Source organism: Physeter macrocephalus, chromosome 11, assembly GCF_002837175.3.
Source record: "Physeter macrocephalus isolate SW-GA chromosome 11, ASM283717v5, whole genome shotgun sequence".
NCBI lineage: Eukaryota > Metazoa > Chordata > Mammalia > Artiodactyla > Physeteridae > Physeter > Physeter macrocephalus.
In genome coordinates this window covers 117,939,379-117,951,876 of record NC_041224.1, presented here as the reverse complement: position 1 = coordinate 117,951,876, position 12,498 = coordinate 117,939,379, and the positions used below count along the sequence as shown (strand labels likewise).

Below are 12,498 nucleotides of genomic sequence, written 5' to 3'. Positions count from 1 at the left end.
GCCTGTGCTCCGCAAAGGGAGAGGCCACAACAGTGAGAGGCCCGCGTACCGCAAAAAAAAAAAAATAATAATAAAAAAAATAATAAATAAATAAATGAAATAAAATTTTTAAAAAATTATTTAAAAAAAGAAATAGGGTTATTAAATTTATTAATGTTCTTAAATTTGAGTTTGGAGCCTTCTGAAGCCTCATGGAGAATTCCAGAGAAGTACTTGAGCTAAAGAATTCAATACTACTTTTGGGTTAATCATTGACTCTTGATCTGTTTAACCTGCCTTCTTCAGTGCTGATTGCTCCTACTTTTCCTTCCTCCCTCCCTCCCTGCCTGAAACCTCTGTTATAATGCAAAAAGAGATTTGAGGTGGTTGAACTTTGAAAGTTTCTTCATTTGTGGTGCTGGAAAAACTCTTTTCAGTGGATGGGTGATACAGATCTTGGGATCTATATTTGGATGACAAGATTAACTCATAATTTTAGTAGAAAACAAATGTAAACATAGTGGTTTGTTTGCTTACAAGTCAACATCAAGATCAAAGAATTTCGTGTATACAAATTTTCCCTCTTTGTTTGGTTTTAGTAGCTGTGACAATAAAATGACCTAAGTCTAGCAGTAGAGAAAACTTTTAAAAGGGTATGAAAGTGTAACTCAAAATGTAGCACTTTAGCTTGGGTACTCTCACAAGCATAAGTGTAGTATGTGGTACTGGCCTGTGGTCACTTAATAACTAGAAATTGTAAAGAATGCTGGCTGTATTGTGAATTATAAGAGTCTAAAAATGATTCATGAATAGAGTTGCTAACAAACACATGATAGAATGCTGTCATCACTTTTTTACCTTTATGAGTTTGTTTATGTTGGCCCTTATTATGGCCTGGGCTAAAACCTTAACAATAATTTGGTAGCGCAACATAGGTGTAAAGTGAGGCATGGTGGTACCAGCATAAGGCCACCTTAGTACTCAGGCTCCAAGTACTCTATCCTATTGCCACCGCCCTTAGTACTATCTGAAATGATATATCTGTATTTATTTATTTATTTATTTATTTATTTAGGCTGCATTGAGTCTTCATTGCAGTGTGCATGCTTTTCTCTAGTTGTGGAGAGCAGGGGCTACTCTTCGTTGCGGCGCGTCGGCTTCTCATTGCAGTGGCTTCTCTTGTTGTGGAGCATGGGCTCTAGGTGTGTGGGCTTCAGTAGTTGTGGCTCACGGGCTCTAGAGCGCAGGCTCAGTAGTTGTGGCTTGCGGGCTCTAGAGTGCAGACTCAGTAGTTGAGGTGCACGGGCTTAGTTGCTCCGTGGCATGTGGGATCTTCCCAGACGGGGCAGGCTAGTCTTAACCACTGCACCACCAGGGAAGTCCCTATATCTGTATTTTAAAAATTTGTTTATATATCCATTGTCTATCTCCCCCTACTTAAACGTAAGCTCTCTGGGAGTAAGACTTGAATTTTTCACCATTGTATCCTCACTATTTTAGAATTGTGCCTGACTGTTAAGATGTAAAATTAATATTTGTTAAAATAATAAGTGAAAGATTATTAAGTGTTTAGTTCAGCTTTATAAATAGCTTTCATAAATCCTAGGATTTCATAATTTTTTTCCCACCAAGGTAGATTTATGTTTTTCCTTACAAATTTTTTTAATATATTTGTTGTTTTTTTTATTTATTTGTTTGTTTGTTTGTTTATGCTTGCACCAGGTCTTAGTTATGGCACGCGGGATCTTTTTAGTTGTGGCATGTGGCCTCTTAGTTGTGGCATGCGAACTCTCTGGTTGTGGCATGCATGCTGGATCTAGTTCCCTGACCAGGGATCGAACCCGGGCCCCCTGCATTGGGAGCGCGGAGTCTTAACCTCTAGACCACCAGGGAAGTCCCTCTTCCTTACAAATTAATATGTGCATAATAGAGATGATGATGATGATGCATTTTAGTAACCCTTTTAATATCAGCAAATGGTTGTTTTGGAGAAAGCCTAGAAAGGTGGACTGGAAAGTGTTTTGCAAATATTTTTTAATTAATTAATAACAAGTATGTTAACAGGTTGTAGAAGATCATAGGCCCAAAATTAAAAGGTTTTTCTCAACCTTGTCTCTAATGCTGTTTCTCAGATCTTTACTCTGTGCAGTGGTGCTGGAAAAGAAATCTGTCTGTGCTATTCTACTATCTGAGCTTCAGAGGGTCATGGGACTGATGAGATATTGAAATAGAGTGAAAGTGTCTTGAAGTCTGAGAAGGCTGTGGGGCAGCTGGAAGGCCTAGAAAATCTTGTTCCAGCATTTAGTCTTATGAGAAATGGTCACTGCTGCAAGGAATGATTACCTGTAGTATTGCTTTCCTTATGTAGCTCTGCCCCTTCTGTTTCCAGTACCTGTAGCTTTAGTCTGCTTAGCAGTAGATTAAATATTTAACCTATTCAACACCCTAATCTTCATTCATTTCTTCCTGCCACATCAGTGACCACACCCAGGACCTTGTCTCACCTCTGAGTTCTTTTTTTCTTTTTTTTTTTTTTTAATAAATTTATTTGTTTATTTTTGGCTGCATTGGATCTTCGTTGCTGCACGCAAGCTTTCTCTAGTTGTGGCAAGCTGGGGCTACTCTTCGTTGCAGTGCGTGGGCTTCTCATTGCAGTGGCTTTTCTTGTTGTGGAGCACGGGCTCTAGGCACGTGGCTCAGTAGTTGTGGCTCACGGCCTCTAGAGCACAGGCTCAGTAGTTGTGGCGCTTGGGTTTATTTGCTCCGAGGCATGTGGGATCTTCCCGGACCAGGGCTCGAACCCGTGTCCCCTGCATTGGCAGGCGGATTCTTAACCACTGCGCCACCAGGGAAGCCCCACCTCTGAGTTCTTAAACCCTAATATTATAGACTCCAAACATAGCCTTCTGTCCTCACAGCTCCCTCTTTCCCTGTTCCCCTTATAGTAGTTCTTTGACTCACTGCTGCATCTAGACCCTTGACCTCTCCTGCACTTTGACCCTGTCAGTAGCCCTTTGGTCTTTCTCTTCTCACCTAGAGTGCCTGCTCTGTTCCTTATAACAAGGTTATGACTTTAGACAGGTCTCTCCCATTTTCCATTAAAGCTGATTTCAGTAATTCTTCTTGATCAGATAGTGGCCTTGTTCACAGGGCGGGGACACCAGTCAGAAATCAAATCCCTGAACCGCCTGCATCCCCTCAGCCTTCAGCCACCTTGGTGGCCACACTCATTTAATAGCTTCTTTTCTTTTTTCTTTTTTCTTTCTCCTTTCCAATCTCAATTCCTTTTTTTCCTTTGCTTGCGTAACTGCCCCAACTAGAACCTCCAGTACAGTATTAAATGGAAGTGACAAGAGCAGACATCCTTGTTTTGTCCCTGATCTTAGGGAGAAAGCATTCACTGTTTCACTGTCAGGTATGATGTTAACGGTGGGTTTTTTCATAGATGCCATTTGTCAGCTTAAAGAAGTTCTTTTCTATTCCTAGTTTGTTGAGTGGTTTTATAATGAAAAAGTACATCTATTGAGGTGATCATGCAGTTTTTCTCCTTTATTCTATTAATATGGTGAAATACATCATGCTTTTCCATGTTGACTAAGATATCTTTCTAGCTGTGCTGGCTCCCATGTACTTGTGGATCTATGGGAATCTCTCTTGATGTGTTTTCGTCTTAACTCTAAAGCTACTTCGCAGTCTCTTTCATGGGCTTTATCCTCCATATATCCATATATTCATTTAAATCTGATTCTTCCAAGGTTCCTCACTGAGTTCTCTAGAAGTCTAAAAGTTCCTCTAGACTTCTAATTCTGTAAATTCTAAGTCATATCATCTACTCCTGTGGCTCCATCTACTCTAATATGCTCTTAAGTTAGAAATCGATGGGAACTCCCTGGCAGTCCAGTGGTTAGGACTCTACGCTTCCACTGCAGGGGGCACGGGTTCGCTCCCTGGTTGGGGAACTAAGATCCCGCAAGCTGTGTGGCACAGCGAAAGGAAGGAAGGGAGGGAGGAAGGAATCTGTATCACCCCTGAGTCCCCTTGGCATTTTACCCTCAGCTGCACTCTTCTTTACATTCATGCCTCCTTTTGTATTCTCTGTATATCTCAAAGAAGGTATTACTACATCCCAGTCCCTTACACTGTGAAAATTACTCAGGATTCCTACTGCCTATTCAGGAGTCACCAAGTTCTCTCTGTTTTATTTTACTATATTGGGAATGTGTCTGCGTCCTTCCATCACTAGACCTAAAGATTCGTCCTGACTTTCATAATCTTTGCCTGGGTTTTCGAAGCAGTCCCTGACTGGTCATTCAACCTCCAGTCTTATCTTTCTCAACCCCTCAGTCTGTATTAAGTTCCTTGGGTGCTCCCCTAATGCCCCATGGATATCTTTAACATTATACTCCTCACACTATATGTAATTATATGTTTACTTCTCTATGTCCTCCTCTGTACCATAAGTTACTTTAAGAATAGGGACCATCTCTTAATCATCTTAATATTCCTAACACCCAGTAACAGTGCATGGTTATAATATACATGCATTATGGTTTGTTAAATGAGCGAATTAGTGAAATAATTAATATCAAAAATTCAGTTAAAAAAAAAAAACCTAGAGTGCTTTGGGAGGCCTAAGATAGAGCAGTGAATTCTAACTGGGAATTTGAAAGGGTTGCATGAAGAGATGCCTTTTAATTTGAATGTTAAAGTCTGAATAGAATTTTTGGTGGGGTAATTCCCTGGTGGTCCAGTGATTAGGACTCCAAGCTTCCAATGCCAGGGGCCCAGGTTCGATCCTGGTCAGGGAACTAAGATCCCACAAGCTGTGCAGCATGGCCATTTGAAAAAAGAATTTTTGGTGAAAGAGGTATCATTTCAGATGCAGAGGAACCTAAAAGCTCAGAGCTTCTTTTGAGAACAGTTTGGAACATAAGGCTCTCTAGGGGTAGAGTGGTAGGTGGAAAGGTAAGTTGAACCAGATTTTTCAAAGTATTGAGTACCGTGCTAAGGAGATTGGCCTTCATTCTCTGAACATTATGAAACTTTGTAAACTTATTAAGTTTCCAAAGTGTGATGTTTGAAAGTTGTCACAAGCAGCAGAATGGATTGGATGGAGGAGATGAGGGATGTTAACTAGTAGTCCAATGTAGTAGTCTAGGCAAAAGATAATGAGAACTTCTGCAGAACAGTGGGAGTGGAAAGGGATGGATTTCAGAAATTTGCTGGTAGAATTTGAGTTGTGAGAGAAAGAAAGAAATTGTAGATTACTTCAAGATTTTTAATGAAAGGTACGGGGCTTTAGGGAACATACGAGAATCTGAGAGACTGGTTGGATGGGGTGGGGGGGTGGTGCGTGAATAGGGAACCAGGAAGAGGGAAAACTTGGAGATTAGACTATAATGGGTACTCTTTTAAGATTTTTCTAATGTGGGGTTAGCAGAATCTTTGTGTAAGGATATGATGTAGGCAATTGGAAATAGCATCTAAGGTTCAGGAAAGAGCTTAGGGCTAGTGAGAGAGATTTGTGAGTCACTTAGGTAAAGGTGGGCATTGAAGCCATGGCAGTAGATAAGGAAATTAGATGGGATGTTCCTTCATGGGGTCCCTGATGCAGCAAGTAGTAAAGTCAAAGAGCTAGCTGCTTCTCACTTTTGCCTTTAGATATACCCTTCATGCCAGGCAGAGTCATCTTTTGTGTCCTTTGTATCATGAGTTGCTGACCCCAAAACAGGTGAAGAGATGATATTTGGATGGGTTTGGAGTGAAGAATTTGCAAAACGTATTCTCAGAGCTTTTACAGAATCATATAATGGTATATTGTACTCCAGTAAATTTTGCATGTTCAAAGGAACTCCTTCCTGAGTTAATATTTAGTTGACTTTGTATGATATAGTAGTGTTTGACAAAGTGTGATGAGAGGGTTACTTACAACAAAATTATCAAATATACTTATAAAATTCGGGAAAGCTAGGCCTTATTGTAGATCAGCTGAACCTGAATCTTTGGGAGTGAGGCCAGATTCCTCTTTAATGTCCCAGAAATTGAAAATCACTGATATACATGATGAAATTGCCACTTTATTAAGTTTAAAAACTGGGGTCCTTTTGAGATTGCTATTTTGATATCAGAGAATAAAGGAGGCATTAACTTCTCATTTGTAATCTTAAAAGAAATGCTGACTTAAATTAACCTTCCTTTCAGTTGAGTGTGCGAGGAAAAAATAAAAAAGAGAAACTTGAAGATTTCTTTAAAAACATGGTTAAATCGGCAGATGGAGTAATTGTTTCTGGAGTAAAGGTAAGACTTTATTTAATTAACAGAGGTGTTGGTTTGAGAATTTACTTCTTCTAAGAGGGAGATAGATTGAGATTTCAGATGTGCAGATGATTATATTAGAGTAAAAGAGAAGTTTGGATAGTAGACTTCTTAGGCCTGGGAAACTTGGCCCCTCGCCCTGGGTTCCTCAAGAGCTCCCTTCTCTAAGGGGTAATAGGTCTGCAGGTCCAAGTGGATTTGCCCACCCAGAGCCCATGCCCCTTTCCTCCAAACCAGACCATTCTCCAGGTATCTAGAATCCCATATTTCCTTGCCCAAATCCCAAGCCTTCTTTCAGGTCTTGCACGGGCTTTTTCCTTGAGTTCATCTGCCAGTGGGTAGACTGGGCCGCTGGTGGCTGTCCTCCACAGGTGGTCAAGGAGTAGAGGGAAGGCACAGGGCAGAAGGTCAGTATGCAGGGTGGAATGAACGTCCAGCCACGTGCACATGAGGTGCCTTACAGAGTCACAGGGTGGGGCACAGAGGGTCTGCCTCCATTTGTACACTTACCCAATTGGCCTTACAAATGTTAGGGGCAGACCTGGGTTCAGATCTGGAGTTAGAAGAGCTCAGTTGAGGTTTTGGTTTTGTCTCATAGTAGCTACATGACCTTGGAAAAAGTCACTTTCTTTCTCTGAATCTGTTTTCCCATTTTCAAAATTTGGTTAGTAATGCCACCTAGCTCACAGGATTGTTAGAAAGATTGAATGAGATGATATGTGTGAATATACTTACAAAGTTAATTATTTACCAAGGTAACACCTAAATTTTTCTTAATGATGTTCCTGAAAATGGTACAAAAATGGATTTTTCTGAAAACTCTAACCATTAAAATATAAGAGAAAAATGTTTATATTACATTATTAAGTAAATACTAATAAGAGATAAATAATGCTTTGTCATCATTGCCTGTTTTTATAAATACATCTATAGTAAAACTTGGGTGTAAAGTACTATTTGATTTATACTGTAATTTTGCAGAGACAGGTCATTTGATATGTTGACAGTGCATGTGCTGTGGCTACTTTCTAATAAAGACTCAGCATGGGAATTCCCTGGTGGTCCAGTGGTTAGGACTTTCAGTGGATCCCAAAACCGCGCGTTGTGGCCAAAAAAAAAGAGCTTACTTCCATTTTGATACTTCTGCATTAATGTTGAACTTTTTTCTTTTTTTTTCTTATTTATTTGTTTGTTTATTTATTTATTTAGGCTGTGCTGGGTCTTAGTTGCAGCACACAGGATCTTCACTGTGGCATGTGGGATCTTTAGTTGCAGCATGCAGAATTCTTAGTTGCGGCATGCATGCGGGATCTAGATCGCTGACCAGGGATCAAACCCCAGCCCTGAGTGTTACCCACTGCACCACCAAGGAAGTCCCTGAATTGTTTTCTTAACATTAAGTATAAACCACTATATTGATTATGATTTTGATAATTTTATTGAAGTAATAGCTGACATTTTTTGAACATTTACAGTGTGGTGTTTGGTAGCCTACATTCATTAATCTTCACTACAGCTCTGCAAGTTAGTTTATCTCCATTTTTACATTTAAGAAAACTGGTACACATGAATTAGCAGATTTTAAATGACATTTTATCAGTACTAAGTTTTGCTTCTGTGTACTGTTGATTTCGGTCTCAAATTACATCATTTCAGCTGGTGCTTTTTCAATAAACAATTGCTGTTTTAGAAGGGAGGAAAGTACTGTTAATAGTTTTTTTTTTTAAGTATTTATAGTTTTGTTCCAGAAAAGATTGAAAACAGTGTTTAATATGAAAATTGCTCCCAGATAGCTAGTTTGGCCAGGTTCCCCAAAGCAGTCAGAGAGAGCCCTAATGACTAAGGGATTCAGGAACAGCATTCAGGAACCGCCCATGGAATGCATAACAGACCAAGAGAAACAGATTTTCACTTGTCTGCCAGGCTTTTTTCCCTTTTTTCTCAAAAGCAAATGATCACTCCCACTGGCAGAAGTATATCTGTTGGAGAACAGGACTGTAGAGGCAGAGCACAAGTAGGAACACATTTGAGTACAACACGTGAGTCTGAACCATAATGGGGAGCTCTAAGCCTTCAGCTGCAAAACTGTAGAAGATTTCTTACTTGATGGATAGAAACACATGTTTTTAAAGTCTGAACTTGTTGATGAAATCAATATAATGTCTGATTATTAGAGCTATGCTGTTTTACTGATGATCCTTTATGATTATAAGGATAACAAAGTGATTTATGTGTTAGACTAAAGCAAATAAGTGAAAAAAACTCATATTTTCTTTTGATCCCATAGGATGTAGATGATTTCTTTGAGCATGAACGAACATTCCTTTTAGAATATCATAACCGAGTTAAGGATGCATCTGCTAAATCTGATAGAATGACAAGATCCCACAAAAGTAAGGTTTTTCTCTGTGGCTAAAGTTTACATTGTTTAATGGAATATTTATAAAGTTATTATGTTATTTACAGTTTGTAAAAGTCTTGATATAGGGCAGTGGTTCTCAAACTGTGGTCTATGAAGCTTTGATCCTAAGGCCCTTTTAAGCAAGTCTGTGAGGTCAAAACTACTTTCATAATAAAACTATGATGCTTTTTGTCTTTTTCACCATGTTGACATTTACACCGATGTTGCAAACGCTGTGGTGGATAAACTGCTGGTGCGTTAGCACAAATCAAGGCAGTGGCGCCAAACTGTACTAATAGTCATTGTATTCTTTCCCACAGCGCATTTGCAATTTAAAATTTCGTTTAAGAATGTCCTTGATGGTATAGCACAGGGGAACTATTATATTCAATATTCTGTAATAACCTATAGGGGAAAAGAATCTGAAAAAGAATGGATACATGTGTATGCGTAACTAATCACTTTGCTGTACACCTGCAGCTAACACAATATTGTAAATCAACTATACTCCAGTATAAAAGAAAAATTAAATTTAAATTTAAAAAAAAAGAATGTCCTTGATGAAGCAGTGAAACATTACTTGTGGAAAGTCTCCTCCCTTGAATATACTTTTTTTAATATTCTGAGTGATGAAATGGGAGGTATGCATAAAGCACTTTGCATATGGATGTATGATGATTCTCTCTAGAAAAGCATTTTAGTGAATGAGTTGCAACTGAACTAGCTGCTTTTTTTCATAAAATACCATTTTTACTTGAAAGAACAACTGACAGACAAACTGTGATTATTGAAACTTGAGTATTTGGTAGACATTTTATTAAAAATTAGTTAAATGGGCCTGACGCTTCATGGAAAACAGCTGACAGTGTTTGTTGACAATGATAAAGGTCAGGCTTTCCAGCAATAATTAGAATTTTGGAAAACTTGTATCAATCACCATGAGCTTGCTTTTCAGTAATTAAAGACTTAATCTGAGGAGATTGATGATAATATTAGTGTGATATTTTTGATATTATATACTGAAGTGTGTCAACATTTGGAAGATCTGTGTGATTCATTGAACTAGTATTTTCTTAATGATCAAAATTATGTATGTAAAAGATCTATTTAAAGTACAAGATAGATTAAAATAAGGTTTTTTTTAACAGCTTTATTGAGATATAATTGATATCAATAAGCTGCAATGTTCAAAGTGTACAGTTGGATAAGTTTTGACGTATGTATGATATCATCACTACAGTCAACATAATGAACATATCCATCACCACCAAAAGTTTCCTTGTGGCCCTTGGCAATTGCTTTCTCCTGTGCCTCTCCCCAGGCCACCGCTGATCTGCTTTCTGTCTCTATAGATTAGGTTGCATTTTCTAGAGTTGTATATAAATGGAATCATACAGTATGTACTCTTTATGGTCTGGCTTTGAAATTCAACAGAATTATTTTGAGATTCATCCATGTTGTATGTATCAATAGTTCATTCTTTTTATTGCTGAGTAGTATTCCATTGTATGGCTATACCACAGTTGTTTATCCATTCAGCTGTTGGTGGACATTTGGGTTGTTGCTGGCTTTTGACCATTTGAAATAAAGCTGACATAAACCATCTGTATGTAAGTCTTTGTATGGACATATGCTTTCATTTCTCTTGGGTAATACCTAGAAGTAGAATGGCTGGGTCAAGTGTAAGTGTATAATTAACTTTTTTTTAAAAACTGCCAAACTTTTTTCCAAAATGATTGTATCATTTTACATTCCTACCAGCTGTGCACGAGAGTTCCAGTGGCTTCACACCCTTGCCAATAAAGATAATCAGTCTTTTAAATTTTATCCATTCTGCTAGGCCAGTGTGGTTTTAATTTGCATTTCCCATTGATTGATGACATTGAACATCTTTTCTTGTATAAGTCCTCCAACTTTTTTCTTCTTTATCAAAGTCATTTTGGCCCCTCTGGTTTCTTTACATTTTCATATGGATTTTAGAATCAGTTTGTCACTTTCTACAAAAATGCCTGCTGGGATTTTGATTGGGATTGTACAGAATCTGTGGATCAATTTGGGGAGGATTGACATCTTAACACTATTGGTTCTTCTGATACATGAACATGGTATATCTCCATTTAATTGGGTCTTCTCTCAGCAATGTTTTATAGTTTCCTTTGTACAGATCTTATACATCTTTAGTTAGATTCCTAATTATTTTTTGATGCTATTGTAAATGTTGTGTTTTTTACATTTCAGTCTCCAGTTGTTTTTTGCCAATATATAGAGATACATTGTATTTTCAGTGTTGAGCTAATATCTTGCAACCTTACTAAATCAACTCACTTATTAGCTTTATTAACTATTTTGTAGATTCCTTAGGATTTTCTGCATAGATGATCATCTGCTAATAAAAACAGTTACACTTCTTCCTTTCCAATTTGAATGCTGTTTATTTCTTTTCCTTGCCCCATTATACTATAGCTATACCCTCCAGTACAGTGTTGATGGAAGTGGTGAAGGCAAGCAACTTGGCCTTGTTTCTTATCTTATGGGGAAAGCATCAGTCTTAAGCTGTTAATTATGATGATAGGTGTAGATTTTTCCTAGATGCCTTTTAAGTCAGGAATGAATGTTGGATTTTGTCAAATGCTTTTTGTAACAATTGAGATAACCATATGGTTTTTCTTTATTAGTCTATTAATATGGTTAATGATGTTGATTGATTTTCGAATATTAAACCAACCTTATATTCTTGGGATAAATATCACTTATATCATTAGATTTAATGTAATAGAGTACACAAAGTTCATTGATAGGATTTTAGATTCCCCACAGGAACTAACCCTTAAACTTTTTTTTTTTTTTTTTTTTGCGGTACCTGGGCCTCTCACCGCTGCGGCCCCTCCCGCCGCGGAGCACAGGCTCTGGATGCGCAGGACCAGCGGCCATGGCTCACGGGCCCAGCCGCTCCACGGCACGTGGAATCCTCCCAGACTGGGGCACGAACCCGTGTCCCCTGCATCAGCAGGCGGACCCCCAACCACTGCGCCACCAGGGAAGCCCCTAACCCTTAAACTTAAACTGCTTGTTGAGTAGAGTATCACAATTTTCTGAAAATATTAGTAAAATGCCTCCTCCTTTTCCAATGACACATCTGTTTGAGGCTAGATTTTCTCCCGATACTTGAACAAAAAACGTATCACAGTAGAGTGAATGCAGAGCAGATAAGAGAATGGAGCTGCTCTATTATTATTATTCTATTAATCCAGACGCAAAAGAGATTTGCAAAAATCTAACAGTGTCACTGTGCTCACTAATTTTAAAATATATAAATAGTTATTTTTCATTTAAAATGTTATGTTAACATATAATGGTTTATGGGACTTCCCTGGCAGTCCAGTGGTTAGGACTCCATGCTTCCAATGCAGGGGGCACGGGTTCTATCCCTGGTGGGCGAACTAAGATCCCTCGTGCCCCACGGCCAAAAAAAAAAAAAAAAACGTATTAATGGTTTTAATACTGTTATTTTTAAATAGTAAATATTTAAATTTTTTGTTTTACTTAAAAAAAAATACACATTGATAGATGTAACCCACATAAACAAAAGCTCTTTAGGGTCCTCAGTAATTTCTAAGAGTGTAAAGGAGTCCTAAAACCAAAAAGTTTCAGAGCCTCTGATATACAGACAGGTCAGTAGGTACCTAGAAGTACGAACCTCCGTTTTGGGGTATTGTTACATACCCTAATAGAAAGGAAGAAGTAAAGAAGTCTCAGGCCTGGTAACTTCTATTCTTGTGTCATTCTTTTGAGAGAGTTAAGAG

The 12,498-nt window shown here is 38.3% G+C and overlaps 1 protein-coding gene across 3 annotated transcripts in view; it reads left to right on the top strand.

Annotated features, from left to right (window-relative positions):
- Window positions 1-12,498, top strand: part of SNX6 (sorting nexin 6) — a 57,056-nt gene that overhangs the window by 17,651 nt on the left and 26,907 nt on the right. For all 3 annotated transcript variants that reach the window (XM_055088381.1, XM_024118385.3, XM_055088380.1), the window contains 2 exons: window positions 6,181-6,276; window positions 8,582-8,687. In XM_055088381.1, the coding sequence (XP_054944356.1) occupies window positions 6,181-6,276; window positions 8,582-8,687 (202 nt within the window). The remainder of the gene's footprint in view (window positions 1-6,180; window positions 6,277-8,581; window positions 8,688-12,498) is intronic.